Source organism: Oncorhynchus gorbuscha, linkage group LG09 (genome assembly GCF_021184085.1).
Source record: "Oncorhynchus gorbuscha isolate QuinsamMale2020 ecotype Even-year linkage group LG09, OgorEven_v1.0, whole genome shotgun sequence".
Taxonomy (NCBI): domain Eukaryota; kingdom Metazoa; phylum Chordata; class Actinopteri; order Salmoniformes; family Salmonidae; genus Oncorhynchus; species Oncorhynchus gorbuscha.
In genome coordinates, this window is record NC_060181.1 from 47,090,633 (window position 1) to 47,110,080 (window position 19,448).

At 41.5% G+C, this 19,448-nt stretch overlaps 1 protein-coding gene across 1 annotated transcript in view; it reads left to right on the forward strand.

Moving 5' to 3' along the window:
• Positions 1-19,448, forward strand: part of LOC124043719 (E3 ubiquitin-protein ligase MYCBP2-like) — a 320,564-nt gene that overhangs the window by 69,957 nt on the left and 231,159 nt on the right. Inside the window, 2 exon segments of the mRNA XM_046362606.1 lie at positions 6,578-6,716; positions 7,179-7,255. Coding sequence (XP_046218562.1) covers positions 6,578-6,716; positions 7,179-7,255 — 216 coding nt within the window.

Consider the following 19,448-nt stretch of genomic DNA (forward strand, 5'->3'; position numbering starts at 1 on the left):
TGGAATATATTCCGGGATTTATCCAGTGGCATTTAGGAGTGCACCACCTCAGTCACCGGTTTCAACAAGTGCATAGATGAAGTCATCCCCACATTGACCGGGTGTACATATCCCAACCAGAAGCCATCGATTACAGGCAACATCTGCACTGAGCTAAAGGCTAGAGCTGACGCTTTCAAGGATCGGGACACGAATCCGGACACTTTCAAGGAGCGGGACACGAATCCGGACACTTTCAAGGAGCGGGACACGAATCCGGACACTTATAAGAAATCCAGCCTATTCTCTCAGACAAACCATCAAACAGGCAAAGCGTCAATACAGAACTAAGATTGAATCCTACTACACAGGCTCCGATGCTCATCGGATGTGGCAGGGCTTGCAACCTATTGCGGACTTCAAAGGGAAACGCAGCTGCGAGCTGCCCGGTGACGTGAGCCTACCAGTCGAGCTAAATGCCCTTTTATGCTCGCTTCGAGGCAAGCAACACCGAAGAATGCATAAGAGCACCAGCTGTTCCAGACGACTGTGTGACCACGCTCTCCGTAGCTGATGTAAGCAAGACCTTTCTTCAGGTCAACATTCACAAGGCTGCGGGGTCAGACAGATTACCAGGACGTCTACTCTGAGTATGCGCGGACCAACCGGCAAGTGCCTTAAAACCTGTTGTGACTCGGGGACAGTATTTTCATTTTTGAAAAAGAAAATGTTCCCGTAGTAAACGGGATATTTTGTCAGGACAACATGCTAGAATATGCATATAATTGACAGCTTAGGATAGAAAACACTCTAACGTTTCCAAAACTGTAAAGATATTGTCTGTGAGTATAACAGAACTGATGTTGCAGGCGAAAGCCAGAGAAAAATCCAATCCCGAAGTGCCGCATATTTTGAAAGCGCTGCGTTCCAAATGAGTCCCTGTTGAGTTGTGAATGGGCTATCAACCAGATTTCGCTTTCTACGTATTCCCCAAGGCGTCTACAGCATTGTTACGTAGTTTTACGCATTTATGTTGAAGAATAGCCGTAGGCGGCTACATTGCGCAAGTGGTCACCTGATGCCCCCAGAGAGATTCTTGTGTAAAATACAGAGGTAGCCATTACTCCAATCGGTCCTACTGAAAAACTAATTGTCCCGATGGATATATTATTGAATAGATATTTGAATAATTCACCTTGAGGATTGATTATAAACAAGGTTTGCCATGCTTCTGTCGATATTATGGAGCTAATTTGGAATCTTTTTTTGCCGTTTTCGTGACCGCAATTTCCGGGCGATTTCTCAGCCAAACGTGAAGAACAAATGGAGCTATTTCGCCTACAAAAATAATATTTTTGGAAAACTGGAACATTTGCTATCTAACTGGGAGTCTCGTGAGTGAAAACATCCGAAGCTCATCAAAGGTAAACAATTTAATTTGATTGCTTTTCTGATTTCCGTGACCAAGTTACCTGCTGCTAGCTGGACAAAATGCTATGCTAGGCTATCGATAAACTTACACAAATGCGTGTCTAGCTTTGGCTGTAAAGCATATTTTGAAAATTGAGTTGACAGGGTGATTAACAAAAGGCTAAGCTGTGTCTCAATATATTTCACTTGTGATTTTCATGAATAGGAATATTTTCTAGGGATATTTATGTCCGTTGCGTTATGCTAATTAGTGGCAGGCGATAATTACGCTCCCGCTTGCGGGATGGGGAGTCAGTAGAGGTTTTGACTAACATTTTCAACCTTTTCTGGCAGAATCTGTAATACCTACATGTTTCAAGCAGACCACCATAGTCCCTGTGGCCAAGAACACGAAGGTAACCTGCCTAAATGACTACCACCCCATAGCACTCACGTCGGTAGCCATGAAGTGCTTTGAAAGGTTGGTAATGACACACCACAACACCATCATCCCACTCCAATTCGTATACCGACACCAACAGATCCACAGATGATGCAATTGCTCACCACACTGCCCTTTCCCACCTATGTGAGAATGCTTTTTTGTGCTCGTATTCCTCACCTGGGTCTTCACATGACTACAGTTGGGCTTTGTAACTGACTTCAGTGGGCAAATGCTCACCTTCGATGGCCACTGGCACGCTGGAGAAGTGTGCAGGTCACAGATGAATCCCGGTTTCATTTGTACCGGGCAGATGTCAGACAGCGTGTGAGCGGTTTGATGATGTCAATATGCTCCACGGTGGAGGCGTGGTTATGATATGGGCAGGCATAAGCTAAGGACAACCAACACAATTGCATTTTATTGATGTGCATTCAAACTTCCAGAGGTACTGTTACAAGATCCCGAGGCCCAATGTTGTGCTATTCATCCGCCGCCATCACCTCATGTTTCAGCATGATAATGCACGGCCCCATGTCACAAGGATCTGTACACAATTCCCGGAAACTGAAAATGTCCCAGTTCTTCAATAGCCCACATACTCACCAGATATGTCACTAATTTAGCATGTTTGGGATGGTCTGGATCAACGCGTACAACAGCTTATTCCTGTTCCTGCCAATATATCCAGCAAATTTGCACAGTCATTGAAGTTGGACAGTATTCCACAGGCCACAATCAACAGCCTGATCAACTCTATGCGAAGGAGATTTCTCGCTGCATGATAATATAATAATATATGCCATTTAGCAGACGCTTTTATCCAAAGCGACTTACAGTCATGTGTGCATACATTCTACGTATGGGTGGTCCCGGGGATCGAACCCACTACCCTGGCGTTACAAGCGCCATGCTCTACCAACTGAGCTACAGAGCCACTGAGGCACCAGATACTTACTGGTTTTCTGATCTATGCCCCTACCTTTAAATTGTATTTTTTAAGGTGTTTTTGACCAATAGATGCATATCTGTATTCCCAGTCATGTGAAATCCATATATTAGGGCCTATTGAATTTATTTAAATTGACTGATTCCCTTATATGAACTGTAACTCAGTAAAATCTTTGAAATTGTTACGTTTGTTTTTATTCAGTGTAACGACAATATGAGTGAAATAGTTGTACTTCCACAAAATGCTAATTACAGTGGGGCAAAAAAGTATTTAGTCAGCCACCAATTGTGCAAGCTCTCTCACTTAAAAAGATGAGAAAGGCCTGTAATTTTCATCATAGGTACACTTAAACTATGACAGACAAAAGGGGAAAAAAATCCAGAAAATCACATTGTAGGATTTTTAATGAATTTGCAAATTATGGTGGAAAATAAGTATTTGGTCACCTACAAACAAGCAAGATTTCTGGCTCTCAGACCTGTAACTTCTTCTTTAAGAGGCTGTACCTATGATGAAAATTACAGGCCTCATCTTTTTAAGTGGGAGAACTAGCACAATTGGTGGCTGACAATACTTTTTTTGCCCCAAAAGTGTGTTAAAAGCAGCTTTTCTTAATTTTTTTTATTTGTGGAATTTTACCCCATTTTCTCCCCAATTTTGTGGTATCCAATTGTTTTTAGTAGCTACTATCTTGTCTCATCGCTACAACTCCCGTACGGGCTCGGGAGAAACTAAGGTTGAAAGTCATGCGTCCTCCGATACACAACCCAACCAAGCCGCACTGCTTCTTAACACAGCGCCATCCAACCCGGAAGCCAGCCGCACCAATGTGTCGGAGGAAACACCGTGCACCTGAGTAACCTTGGTTAGCGCGCACTGCGCACGGCCCGCCACAGGAGTTGCTGGTGCGATGAGACAAGGATTTCCCTACCGGCCAAACCCTCCCTAACCCGGACGACGCTAGGCCAATTTTGCGGACCTCCCGGTCCCACGGACCTCCCGGTCGCGGCCGGTTTCGACAGAGCCTGGCTGGGCGCGAACCCAGTGTCTCTGGTGGCACAGCTGGCGCTGCAGTACAGCGCCCTTAACCACTGCGCCACCCGTGTTGGAATGGTGTGGGCGTACCCCAACGATAGTGGTGTCACCGTATACATATCGTAAAAAATGATATACCTATCGTAAAAACGAATGCCTTCGCCACAAATATGAGTATAGGATGAGTCAACAACATTATTGTTGTGTCTGCTGCATGTGTCTGCTGCTTCAGTCCCACTGTTCCATAAGGTATTTTTATTTTGTATTTTTTATGTAATTGTACTGCTTGCATCTGTTACTTGATGTGGAATACCTCTCATGAATACAAGTCGTGATGAAGTCAATCCCTCCTCCACTTTCAGCCAGGAGAGATTGACATGCATATTATAAATATTAGCCCTCTGTGTACATCAAAGGGCCAGCCGTGATGCCGTTTTGATCCAATTGCAATTAATTTTGTTAAAGTCCCTTTTTGTGACGACTGAACAGTAGTCCTGGTGCGACAAAACTAGGGCCTGTAGAATCTGCCTTGTTGATAGTGCTGTTAACCTGTTAAGCCCACCCGACACGCAGGAGTCTCATCTAGCCATCTGGAAATGCAAATGCGCTACGCTAAATGCTAATAGCACTCGTTAAAACTGAAACGTTCATTAAAACACACATGCAGGGTACTTAATTAAAGCTACACTCGTTGTGAATCCAGCCAACAAGTCAGATTTTTAAAATGCTTTTCGGCGAAAGCATGAGCAGCTATTATCTGATAGCATGCAACACCCCGAAATACCTGAAGGGGACGTAAACAAAATCATTAGCATAGCCGGCGTTACACAAAACGCAGAAATAAAATATGAAACATTCATTACCTTTGACGATCTTCTTTGTTGGCACTCCTAGATGTCCCATCTTTTTTTCCGATTTAAATCGGTCCATATATACCCTAAATATCGATCTATGAAGATACAGGAAAAAATACAGTTTTAAAACGCAACGTCATTTTTTTAAATTAAAAAAGTCGACGATAAACTTTCACAAAACACTTCGAAATACTTTTGTAATCCAACTTTAGGTATTAGTAAACGTTAATAATCTATCAAATTGATCACGGGGCGATGTGTATTCAATAGCTCCACGTCTTGAACTCATGGTCGAAGATTTCTCGTCCAAAACATCCTGTCGGAGACCGGAAGGAATGGGCTCTTTCTTACTCGTTTGATCAAGAAACAAAGCCCAGGCAATCAATTGACAAGACTGGCGACATCGTGTGGAAGCTGTAGGACTTGCAATCTCAGCCCCATGGAATTTGGTTTCCCCATAGACAATACATGCAAGTGGCGCATGGATATTTTTCCCAGTTTTCGGTGATCAGTTTTTCTTGCGCTTTTCGATGAAACACAGGCTCTGTTGTAGTCACAGCCGTGATTTAACCAGTTTTAGAAACGTCAGTGTTTTCTATCCACACATACTAATCATATGCATATACTATATTCCTGACATGAGTAGCAGGATGCTGAAATGTTGCGCGATTTTTAACAGAATGTTCGAAAAAGTAGGGGGTAGGCTTAAGTGGTTGAATGTAGAGCAGTGCTTTATTATGGACGTCTTAGCTACTGTTGTATCAATATGTTTTAACCATGACAGTTTACAATCCAGGGTTACTCCAAGTAGTTTAGTCGCCACAACTTGTTCAATTTCCACATTTATTTATTACAAGTTTTAGGTGATGTTTAGGGTTTAGTGAATGATTTGTCCCAAATACAGTTAGAAATATTAATTTATTCCTTGCCACCTACTCTGAAAGTAACTGCAGGTATTTTAAGTGTTGCAGTCATTTCAGTTGCTGTAGTAGCTGACGTGTATAGTGTTAAGTCATCTTAACACTATACACATGACATGCCACTCAAAGTCAGTGGCATGTCATGAGTAAAGATTGAAAAAAGTAAGGGGCTAAGACAAGCTGCCGGAATTCCGGATTCTACCTGGGTTATTTCGGAGAGGCTTCCATTAAAGAACACCCTCTGTGTTCTGTTAGACTGTTAAAGCCACAACACAGGTTTTTCCAGCAGCAGACTAGGATCGATAACGTCAAAAGCCGCACTGAAGTCTAACAAAACATCCCCCACAATCTTTTTATTATCAATTTCTCTCAGCCAATCAGCCATTTGTCTAAGTGCTGTGCTTGTTGAACGTCCTTTCCTGAAAGTGTTCTGAAAATTTGTCAGTTTGTTTACCGTAAAATACAATTGTATCTGGTCAAACACAATTATTTCCAGAAGTTTACTAAGGGTTGGTAACAGGCTGATTGGTCGGCTATTTGAGCCAGTAAAGGGGGCTTTACTATTCTTATGTAGCGGAATGACTTTAGATTCCTGTCAAGCCTGGGGGGTACACTTTCTAGTCGGCTTGAATTGAAAATATGGCAAATAGGAGTGGCAATATCATCTTCTATTATCCTCAGTCATTTTCCATCCAAGTGTGTTACTCAGGACTAGGTTTGCAAAATTCCGTGAATGTTTCTAAATGATCCCAGGTAATTCAGAAATTGTGGTTGAACAGATTCTGGATTTCCTGCTTATTCTCTCCTGATTCCAGGAATCTTCCAACTAGGATTTCTGGAAAACCTGGACATTTTGAGAACAAGTTTGACATTTTGCTACCCTGCTAATGAGTGCCAGCTTCAGTATGACCTCAAAACTATGTGTCCTTCATACTTGCTATATTTCAATGTGGATCTAAATAAGCCTTTGCCATGTTTCCCTCAGGATGGGTTTGTGGTGAGGATATACGCGACCAGTACGGACCCGGCACTGCAGCAGGAGCTCCAGTTGAAACTGGCCAGGAAGTGTCTCCATGCCTGCGGCATCTCTCTATTTGACCTGGAGAAAGACCTACACATCATTAGTGAGTCCTACTGATTATGCTCCGCAGTGAAATTTCCCCCTGGTACAGATGTAGGATCCGCTTCCCCTCTCCCAATTCTAACCTTAACCATTAGTGGGGAAAATGGAAAACTGGCCCAAGATCAGCATCTAGGGGAAACTTTATGCTACACCATCTTGCTCTGTCAGATATTGGCATATGAGGCTTCACCATATGTGTGGGTTTAAGAGACTGTTGAATAGACTGGAGACTGTTGATTTAGTGACGGAGGACAAACTCATTGTAAGGGTTGGAATGGAATGAAAGCAAACCATGTTTGTTACCTTTCTATTCATTCCATTCCAGCGATTGCAATGAGCCGGTCTCCATATGTGTATCTGTCTTTGTGTGTTTCAATAATGTCTTTTTTTATTAGTGAATTTGTGCATATGTGTTTCTCTGCAGAAGTCCATACATCAAAATGTGTGTGTCTGTGTTTTCCAGGTACGGGGTTTGACGAGGAGGCAGCATTGCTGGGAGCAGGCAGGGAATTTGCTCTGATGAAAACAGCCTCAGGAAAGGTAAGAACGTGAGAATTGTTCAAACTGAGATGCATGAGACTGCAGCATAAAAATGTTAATGGTAGTTTGTTTGTGGGTGAATAAGCAAATGGTAATTATAATCTGCTACTCCTAGTTTTGGAGTGTGACCAGCAACACAAGGGCACACGCACACGCACACGCACACACAAACACGCTGTCTTCCTGTAATAGTGAGGACCTTGACACAGGACCTTCAAATGAGGACAATTTCACTTCAAAACCTGATAAAACTGTAATGAAAAAATAGACATGCAGAGCACCAGTCTAGTGAGGACCTGTGGTTGCGAGGTCGTTTCTGCATCACATCTCCTTATTTGAGTGTCCGCAGCCTACAAGGCTGTTTCTGTCTGACGAGTTGAAAACATTACAGGAATGTTCATGCAGGGAAAGTTTTGAGTTTTTGTTCATGTTTAATTCAAACCCCCATACTGCAAAATGAGCATGATGAAGTCAAATGGTAAAAAACAGTGTCTGGACATTTCTTTAACATTTACATCTGAAATACAGATTTGGTTCTGAAAGTGCACTGTTTCTTTAAACCTTTACACTCGTACAAGTACACTGGGTGAAGAAAACATGAAGAACACCTTGAGAACCCCTTTTACCCTCAGAACAGCCTCAATTCATTCGGGGCATGGACTCGACAAGGTGTTAAACGTTCCAAAGGGATGCTGGCCCATGTTGACTCCAATACTTCTCACAGTTGTGTCAAGTTGGCTGGATGTCCTTTGGGTGGTGACTCATTCTTGATTTACATGGGAAACTGTTGAGCGTGAAAACCCCAGAAGCGTTGCAGTTCTTGACACAAACCGGTGTGCCTGGAACCATACCCCATTCAAAGGCACTTAAATATTTTGTTTTGCCCATTCACCCTCTGAAAGGCACACATACACAAAGACTTGAAATCCTCCTTTAACCTGTCTCCTCCCCTTCATCTACACGGATTTGAATTGGATTTAACAAGTGATCATAAGGGATCATAAAGTTTACCTGGCCAGTCAATGTCATGGAAAGAGCAGATGTTCTTCATGTTTTGTACACTCAGTGTATACCATGCCATGAATTGAATATCAAGTGTGATAAAACGGATATGTTTATGACTATGAGTATGAGGAGATCAGCACACCCCTACAAACAACCACAACCTCCTTTAAAAGCTATACTGATCATAACTTAATTTAAAAAGAATAGCTGCATCACTTCCATCATGAAAAAATAACATCACTACTGCCTTTTTGTGTCATGCTTATGTTTGCAATAGCCTACTGTCACAACAGAGACAAAGAACTAAGATGGTTCGAAAATATTGAGCACTGAGCAGCAGCTGAAAGGATAACAGACCATCTGTTTTGCCGGGAACCTTTAGCGCCTTAAGTTTTCCAAAATTATGCCACACTTCGCACGTTTCTCACAGCTGCTCTAGGGCCTTTTGGGTTGAGGAGTCATTCTCTTCAAACCTAATCGCAAATAAATTAAAGATTAAAACAAATACACATGATGGTCCAACAAAATACTGGCAACAAATATTAGAAAAGCAATTGGGGAAATGGGGTGAGAGACAAAAGAGGGAGAAGGAGAGAGGGGAGCAAGAGAAAAGAGTAGGAGGGGGGGTAGACAGAGGGAGAGAGAAGAGAAAAAAATAGCATTAGCGAAGGATAGTTGAACTGACAGCATAGAAAGGGAGCATGCAACAATTTTAGATGGAAAAAGGACTGATGGTGAAATATACTTCACCTATGGGCAAAGAAATTGAAATGGTGTGATATTAATGAAGAATAATTTAGATCCTAATGTGCAAATTGTCCAAACAGATTCGCAAGGCACATGGATGAGTTTAAGTATGTTATTGGACCATAAACATATATGGCCCATTAATCTATACGGTCCACATAATGATGATCCAAGCTTCTTTGAAAATATATATAATAATTGATCAAACCTACACATAATACAAGACCCTTTATTATGGTGGGAGATTATAATACGGTTTGAAATACGTCAATTGACTCTAAAGAAATCACACTACAAACTATCACCCTCATGTTCTTAAGGAAATCACAAATGTCATGGATATTGTGGAACTAGTGGATATATAGAGGCTTAAATAGCCTGACCAAGTGAGGGTATACCGTGCTTTCGGAACGTTTTTAGACCCCTTAACTTTTTCCACATTTTGTTATGTTCCAGCCTTTTTCTAAAATGGATAGAATTGACAAACAATACCCATAATGACGAAGCGAAATAGATTTTTAGAATTGTTTGCTAATTTATAATAAAAAAAAGATGTATAGCTTATTAATTTGGAGACTTGAAATTGAGCTCAGGAACATCCTGTTTCTATTGATCATCCTTGATGTTTCTACAACTTGATTGGAGTCCACCTTTGGTAAATGCAATTGATTGGACATGATTTGGAAAGGCACACACCTGTCTATATAAGGTCCCGCAGTGTGTGTCAGAGCAAAAACCAAGCCATGAGGTTGAAGGAATTGTCTGTAGAACTCCGAGACAGTATTGTGTCGAGGCACAGGTCTGGGGAAGGGTACCAAAACATTTCAGCAGAATTTAAGGTCCCCAACAACACTGGCCTTCAATATTCTTAAATGGATGAAGTTTGGAACCACCAGGACTCTTCCTAGAGCTGGACCCGATGGTCACCATGACAGAGCTTCAGAGTTCCTCTGTGGAAATGGTTGTCCTTCTGGAAGGTTCTCTCATCTCTGCAGCACTCTACCAATCAGGTTTTTATGGTAGAGTGGCCAAACAGAAGCCACTCCTCAGTAAAAGGCACATGACCGCTCACTTAGAGTTGGCCAAAAGGCACCTTAAGGACTCTCAGAACTCTCCTGAATCACACAGGAAACCTGTTACCATCCCTACGATGAAGCATGATGGTGGCAGCATCATGCTGTGGGGATGTTTTTCAGCGGAGGGACTGGGAGACTTTTCAGGATCGAGGGAAAGATGAAAGAAGCAGAGTGATTGTTGAAAACCTGATCCAGAGCTCTCAGGACCTCCGACTGGGGAGAAGGTTATCCTTCCAACAGCATAACGACCCTAAGCACAAAGCCAAGAGTGAGTGGTTCCCCTGGGATGTCACAGGGGAATTCACAGAAATCCAGCAGTTTTTCAGAATGTCTATGCAAATGCACATTACAAGTAGTTTTTTTATAAGATAAGGGGAAATTAGATTACTATTGGTTGTGAATAGGCTAAGAAATTATATAGAAGTAGTTTTTCCTTTTAGGTAGCTACTCACTTTCAATAATTAAACACATCTGGTATGATGTTACACAAGTGCTTGTTAGAAAGAATCCTAAGAAACAAACAAGTAGTTTTTATGGGAAAGGGGGTACCAAGTCAGTTGTACAACTGAATGTGTTCAACTGAAATGTGTGTTAACCAAACCCCTCTGAATTAGAGAGGTGCAGTGGGGTGCCTTAATCCACATCAACGGTGTTCAGGGAGCAGTTGTTGGTGGTTGACTGCCTTGCTCAAGAGCAGAACGGGCAAATGTTTTTTTTGTACCTTGCCGGCTCGGGGATTCGCACCAGCGGCCTTTCGGTTATTGGCCCAATGCTCTTAACCCGCTATGCAACCTGCCGCCATGTCATTTCCATATAGATACCAAGTCAATAACAGACTACCGGTGAGCAATATACACATTTATACATGCATGGCTCTGGACACCTCATTGGACACCTCTGCTGCCAATGCCAGCTTGCTGCCAACTTTTCATATCAGGTGATTGGTACCCAGGAGGTGGCTGGGTTGCAATATTCCAGTTATTTCCCCAAAATAACCTGTTTTTCCTAAAATCCTGGTTGGTGGATTCCTGGATTTCCTGTTTATTCTGTTGTAATTCCAGGAATCTTCCAACCAGGATTTGGGAATATAAGGAAATTTTGAGGAAGTTATTTTGAAACCATAGTCTAGGCCTGTATTCTATATTCTATTGATCCTGTCAGCACATGATATGAGATTTAGATATTGATATTAACAGCACATTGTGCGATTTTAATAAATACAGAATGACTTAGCATTGAGATGATGGTGGATATAACCAGGTAGTCTCTTCACTCACCCGACATTATGGCTTCCCGTGGGCCCCCGGGCCGACAGATTGAGGTCCAATGGTCATCCCATGGGGTTGAAGTGGCTGGGGAGCTGGGTGGGTTCCCTGGCATGGGACTGTAGCTTGGCAGGTAGCCAAATCTATGTTGTTGCTGCTGTGGCTGGGGCCCTTTTGTCCCCTAGTGGTCCCTATGAAGCAGGGCATAGTGGCCCCAGTGCCTGGCCTCATCAACATGACGTTCTGCTGCAGGAGTCTCCTCTCGCGATGCTAGAAGCTGTAGAGTTCCCGCTGCTGCTGAAAACAGTTTAGCCCCATACTTGTCTGTCCGTACAGTAGATTAATGTATCCTCCTGTATACATTGTATGCATGATGACTGTCTTTCACCTGGGAGTTTAGAGGAGGTTGCAGAGACAGAGAGGATGGGAAACATTTATACTTTTTATCTGTGAAAACAGCCTTCGCAACGTGCAAATTGCAGTGTCCCAAAATAACAATTACATCTGAAATAGACTGGATGGCACTAAATTCAGAGGTAGAGGGATGGATGGAGAAGAGATTAGGGGACTGAATTTTAATAATTCAGTAAAACCAGCTATAATGGTTAGGACTTAGTCAAAACCAGTTAAAACAATCCCCTTCCTGTGGAGAGGAGAGAGGGAATGAACTACACCCACATTAGAAAGGTGGGGAACAGGGAAGTGGTATGTAACTGTGGTGTTCGAGATGCACAACGTCTGCTGGTTTCCTTAATCTTTCCCTCGCACTTAACTGATTCGTTCACTATGACTGATTGGTAAGAGTGCACATACCTCGTTTAATCTGGTGTGTTGGGGCAGGGTTAAAAAAAATTCTGATCATCCACAACCAAGATTTCCAATTACTGATGTTCCCACTCTACCTAGCCCATCTCTTACCTGTTGTGGGCCTTGCAGCCTCTGTTGCAGCTGTAACCTGAGCTGGTTGGGTGGCAGCCGGAGCTGGTTGGCCATATCGGGCGTTCTTCCCATGTCAGTCCTCTGTGTCATGCCCACACCACCAAAGAAAGCCCTCCTGGGCGCAACAAAGCCTTCCATGCCCTGTGCCCCTGCCATCGCGGGATGGAACTGGGCTGGGGGTCCAGGGTTGAACGGAGAGGGATAGCCAGGCAGCTTGGGGTCCATTTTAGATGGGGGTGGCAGCGGGGTCTGGGAGGGAAACCATTGAGGGATGGGGTTGAAGCATCCGCCCTGGGGAGAGGAATGGATAGGGTCAATACTGGGTTAATTACAGTCAAACAAACACCCCAGGACCAAACCAATCATTACATCAGGCATGTGTTGATTAACTGCACTGATGGAAAATAACACTTCTAATGCGCCCTGGACAGGAATCTACAGTGAGTGTAGAAAATATTAAGGTGTTTTTCACATATCTATCGATGATAAATCATTCGTGGCAGTTGACTTTCTCCTCTGAAGAAAATGGAACGCGCATGGAGCTGGAGATTACGCAATAGTTTCGACGGAGGACACCGGACGGACACCTGGTAAATGTAGTCTCTTATGGTCAATCTTCCAATGATATGCCTACAAATACGTCACAATGCTGCAGACACCTTGGGGAAACGACAGAAAGTGCAGGCTCATTCCTGGCGCATTCACAGCCATATAAGGAGACATTGAAACACAGGGCATTCAAATTCTGGACCATTTCCTGTATGAAATTTCATCTTGGTTTCGCCTGTAGCATTAGTTCTGGGGCACTCACAGATAATATCTTTGCAGTTTTGGAAACGTCAGTGTTTTCTTTCCAAAGCTGTCAATTACATGCATAGTCGAGCATCTTTTCGTGAATAAATATCTTGTTTAAAACGGGAACGTTTTTTTTATCCAAAAATTAAAAAAGCGCCCCCTATCTCGAATAAGTTAAAGAATAATTTTAAATAATTTTTAAGCCTTGAGAAAATTGATACATGGATTGTGTGTGTGCCAATCAGAGGGTGAATGGGAAAGACAACAGATTAAGTACCTTTTGAACGTGGTATGGTAGTAGGTACATTTTAGGACGGTTTTCTTAGACCGCCACGCCCCTCGGGAGCTACAACTAAGGCACTGCATCTCAGTGCAAGAGGTGTCACTACAGTCCCTGGTTCGAATCCAGGCTGCGTCACATCCTGTGCTGTTTAAAAAAAAATTTGTTCAGTCGTTTCATTTTCAACCAGGATTTCTAAGGAACGCCGTTTGGGTCTTTGCATGTCAAAAACGATACGTCAAATAACACTATTTGACCAAACAGGACCTGAATATGACTGCACATCGCATAATCATTTAACGCGTTAATAATTTTTTCCGTAGTTATTACAGAATCACTCTTATTTCATATGTCACAACGATTCATTGATACGTATGCTATGATGCTGGTAAAGTTATCTCGCACACAGACAGTGCTGGTCATTAAAAAATAAAGCTAGCTAGCTCATGAATGCAAACAATGTTTCTTCACCAAAAACATAGCAAAACAAAATCTGTTTCAGTAGCTATAGTTAGTCACCTAGCTATATAGTTTGCTAGCTATCTAAAATAACCCTAATTTATAAGAGTTCTTAATTGATTAATGGTGGTCAGACCCATCTATGTGAAGCTAGCCACAATAAGGATTAGCCACAATAGTGGACTTTGTATTTAGCCTTCAAAATAAAAGTTTGGCATAATTCTACAATTTGTATTAATTTGCATCAGTCAATGACATACTTTTATTTTGAAGGCAACCCGCCAATTCCACTTATTGTGGCTAGCTTCACAACACATAACCCGGTCCGGTCGAGCCTCCGTAGTCAGATGAAGCTAGCTGGCTGCATATAACGTTAGCTTTTTGAAACGGGGTTAAGTAGCTGGCTAGGTATTTATTTTCATGAACTGAAGTTCAATTTCAATAGGCGAACAACAAGTGGCTACCTAGCAAATACTTACTCACATGGATTCATAAATCATTTCTAGGAATAATGAAAATGTCTGCAGTTTCTACTGGTCATTGTTTTCAGGCTGTTTGTATTGAGGCTAGCTAGGTACTAAGCAAAAGCTAGCTACCCCAGAAGTTGCGGTCGAACATGTTATGCTTTATTAGCAAGCGGTATTGTAAACACATCATTCGTGGCCTGTGTTTTCTTGTTTGCAGACATTTTTGTACAGCTTTGACATGCAAAGACCCAAACGGCATTCCATGGTATGTATGTATGTATGTCGTGAAGCTTATAGCAGTGACGCTGTTACTGTGTAACTCTGTAACTCTGTTACACAGTAAAAAAATAGTGCACTTATAGTGCACTTGGTAGTGTGTACTGGTGTTCAACCTGTCGGCGAAAGCCAACATCACCCACGACAGAGAACGGTTGATTGTTAAGGGCAATGAATTCCATTATCTTGGCTTTAACGGATTTCACCTTGAAGTTGTCTTGCTGAAATGTTCTTACTCTTTCAAATGACTGCTCAACTTGTTGACTGTTCGATCCACACAGCAGACATTGTGGGCTAGGTTAGGAATCCTATGTTGCATGTGTAGCGCAAAATGTTACGTGGGATCATGCCGTTATGTATCTCCATCAGCTTTGACATCGGTTTTGCACATCGGCATCTGCCAATACAGATGTTGGCATTTTTTAGCTAATATCGTCTGATTCCGATGTTCACTGATATATCGTGCATCCCTAGTTGAATGTATTCCGAAGTGCAACTGAATACGTGTCCCCTTTCTTTGAATTTGTTAACTCAAAGCAGTTGTGTTAGGGAGCATTCAATTAACAGATTAAAGGTATGTGTGTCGTGCTATACTTGTGAGAACTGAACATAGATAAATTACCTTTCAAGTAAGGACTTTTTGGCATGCGAGGTCCAAAAAGTGGGTCCTCTTTTGTTTTCGCTAATAATGGCACCCAAGGGTATTAATGTCTGTTTCTCTGTGCCCTTGGTTGCATTCTGAAGAACAAACACTGGTACTGCATTGAAAAAAATGTATTGGATGGCAGAAAACAGATGTTTCTGATTAAACCATGGAACACTGGCTCATGGATTTTTGTGACTGGATACTATCCTCTCCCCATCTTAGCTATTGTTGCATCAATATGTTTTGACCATAAGTTTACAATCCAGGGTTACTTTAAGCAGTTTAGTCTCCTGAACTTGCTTAATTTACACATTTCATTACGATATTTGAGGTTTAGTTTTTGAAATATTTAGGAGTAATTTATTTCTTGCCACGCATTCTGCAGCTCTTTGTTAAGCGTTGCAGAGATTTAATTCGCAGTTGTAGCTGATGTGTACAGTGTTGAGTCATCTGCATACATAGACACACATGCTTTACTCAGCCAGTGGCAGGTCATGAGTAAAGATTGAATAAAGTAAGGTGCCAAAACAGCTGCCCTAGGGAATTCCTGATTCTACCTGGATTATGTTGGAGGGGCTACTACTTTTAATGAACATCCTCTGTGTTCTGCTAGACAGTGATCTCTCAAGCCCTAATATAGTAGGGGGTGTAAAGCCAGTTTTTCCAGCAGCATACTATGATTGATAATGTCGAATGCCCCACAAAATAGCTCCCACAATCTTTTTATTATCATTTTATATACAAATACTTATTTTCCACCATAATTTGCAAATAAATTCAGAAAAAAATCCTACAATGTGATTTTCTGGATTGTTTTCCTTTTCATTTTGTCTGTCATAGTTGAAGTGTACCTATGAAAATTACAGGCCTCATCTTTTTAAGTGGGAGAACTTGCACAATTGGTGGCTGACTAAAACTCTTTTATTTCTTTCATCACATTCCCATTTGGTCAGAAGTTTACATATTCTCAATTAGTATTTGGTAGCATTGCCTTGAAATTGTTTAATTTGGGTCAAATGTTTTGGGTAGCCTTCCACAAGCTTCCCACAATAAGTTAGGTGAATTTTGGCCCTCTGTCCTCCTGACAGAGCTGGTGTAACTGAGTCAGGTTTTTAGGCCTGCTTGCTCGCACACACTTTTTCAGTGCTGGTCGCAGCAGCCATGTTCAATGTTTGCGTAGTTGGTTTTGCCTTCGACGATGTGTTAGTCGTAGCAGTTCTCTTCGGGGTTGGTCTTGCTCATAGTACCATGTAAATTGAACAATATAACCAACTAATAGATCCCCATAAAAACTAACAGCGGCATGTAAAAATTCTAGTTTATTTGGGGGACTTTTCTCAAACGTCGTCTTGCATCGCTCGACCGGAAGTTAACAGTTCGGCATTTGTTGCTTGCATGTCATGCTTAAGTTGACTAATTTTGCCAATTAAAAAACCTTTAAACTAGTTGCCAACCTTAGGTTTTTTGATGAATGAGCCATCTGATTCAATGAATGATGGAGCTGAGTTGGCCCCTTTTCCCTAAAAGTTCATTTCATTTGATCTGAAGCTTTTTACTATCATTCTTTATACAATTTGTTTGTTTCATAGTATAGTTTTTTTTTCTTTTCTGTTCATTCACATGATTTCTCAATTTGCAGTAGGTTTGCCATTCGGTTATGCAGCCAGAATTATTTACCATTCCTTTTGCCTCATCCCTCTCAACCACACCGTTTTTGAATTCGTCATCAATCCAAAGGGATTTAACAGTTTTGAGTCATTTTGTTAGTGGGTGTAACCAGAGTAAGCAATTTCATGAATTTGTCAAGCGCATCATTTGGTTGCTCCTCATTACACACCAGAAAATGTTATTTACATCGTCAACATAGGAATCCCTACAAAACCTCTTGCAGGACCTCTTACACACACACAATTAGGTCTAGCCTTTGGAGCTTTGGTTTTCCTAGATATGGCAACTATATTGTGATCACTGCATTTGATGGATTTAGATACTGCTTTCAAGCACATTTCTGCAGCATTAGTAAAGATGTGATCAATACATATTGATGATTTCCTTTCTGTACTATTTTTAACTACCCTGGTAGTTTGCCTACAGTTTTGAAGCTTTTTCTTGAGTGGGAAGCTTGAGGAAAGCCAGTCAATATTTACAGTTGAAGTCGGATGTTTACATTCACCTTACCCAAATACATTTAAACTCAGTTTTTCACAATTCTTGACATTAATCCTAGTAAAAATTATCTGTCTTAGGTCAGTTAGGATCACCACTTTATTTTAAGAATGTGAAATGTCAGAATAATAGTAGAGAGAGAATTATTTATTTCAGCTTTTATTTCTTTCATCACATTCCCATTTGGTCAGAAGTTTACATATTCTCAATTAGTATTTGGTAGCATTGCCTTTAAATTGTTTAATTTGGGTCAAATGTTTTGGGTAGCCTTCCACAAGCTTCCCACAATAAGTTGGGTGAATTTTGGCCTTCTGTCCTCCTGACAGAGCTGGTGTAACTGAGTCAGGTTTTTAGGCCTGCTTGCTCGCACACACTTTTTCAGTTCTGCCCACAAATTGTCTATAGGACTGAGGTCAGGGCTTTGTGATGGCCACTCCAATACCTTGACTTTGTCCTTAAGCCATTTTGCCACAACTTTGGAAGTATGCTTGGGGTCATTGTCCATTTGGAAGACCCATTTGCAACCAAGCTTTAACTTCCTGACTGATATTTACATTTACATTTAAGTCATTTAGCAGACACTCTTATCCAGAGCGACTTACAAATTGGATCTTGAGATGTTGCTTTAATATATCCACAATTTTGTCAATTTTGTCTTTTATGGCGGTTTTGGAGCAGTGGCTTCTTCCTTGCTGAGCGGCCTTTCAGGTTTTGTTAATATAGGACTTGTTTTACTGTGGATATAGATACTTTTGCACCTGTATCCTCCATCTTCAAGGTCCTTTGCTGTTGTTCTGGGATTGATTTGCACTTTTCGCACCAGAGTCTGTTCATCTCTAGGAGACAGAATGAGTCTCCTTCCTGAGCGGTATGATGCTTGTGTGGTCCCATGGTGTTTATACTTGCGTACTATTGTTTGTACAGATGGACGCGGTACCGTCCATGTTTGGAAATTGCTACCAAGGATGAACCAGACTTGTGGAGGGCTACACTTTTTCCCCCCTGATGTCTTAGCTGATTTATTTTTTATTTTCCCATGATGTAAAGGAAAGAGGCACTGAGGGTAGGCCTTGAAATACATCCACAGGTACACCTCCAATTGACTCAAATGATGTCCATTAGCCTATCAGAAGCTTCTAAAGCCATGACATATTTTTCCATTTTGTATAAAGTCACAGTCAACTAAGTGTATGTGAACTTCTTATCCACTGGAATTGTCATACAGTGAGTTAAGTGAAATAATCTTGTCTCTAAACAATTGTTGGATAAACTACTTGTGTAACAAGACATTTGTGGAGTGGTTGAAAAACGAGTTTTAACCTCCCTAGGCTAGATGGGACGCTACCGTCCAACATCCAGTGAAAGTGCAGGGCGCCAAATTAAAACTACAGAAATTGAAATATTTAACATGATTGAAAATACACATGCAATATGTCAAAATAATGCTTAACTTCTTGTTCATCCAGCCGAGGTGTCAGTTTTCAAAAAGGCTTTACGGCGAAAGCAAACCATGCGATTATCTGAGGATAACTCCACACTTTACAAATTTATAACAATCATTTTCAACTAGTCAGGTGCTGACACAAAAGTCAGAAATAACAATATAATTAATGCCTTTCCTTTGAAGTTCTTCTTCTGTTGGCACTCCAAAAGGTCTGTTACATTACAAATGGACCCTTTTTGTTCAATACATTTATTTTTTATATCCATAAAAACTCAGTTTAGCTGGCGTGCTTCCGTCAATAATCCACTTGCTTCCATCGGTCAAAATGCATACAAAATTAATCCCAAACGTTACCAATAAACTTATCCAAACAAGTCAATCAACATTTATAATCAATCCTTAGGTACCCCAATACGCAAATAAACAATACAATTTAAGACTGAGAATCGTTATTGTCTTTGCCGGAGATAAACAAAAAGAACGAGCGATCTTGGCCATGTGCATTGAAACACTACAGCCAAAATGGGAGCCTTCTCCCTTATTTTTCCAAAAACCTGCCTGAAACTCTTTCTAAAGACTTGCCATCTAGAGGAAGCCCTAGGATCTGCAATCAGGGAGGATTTCACCC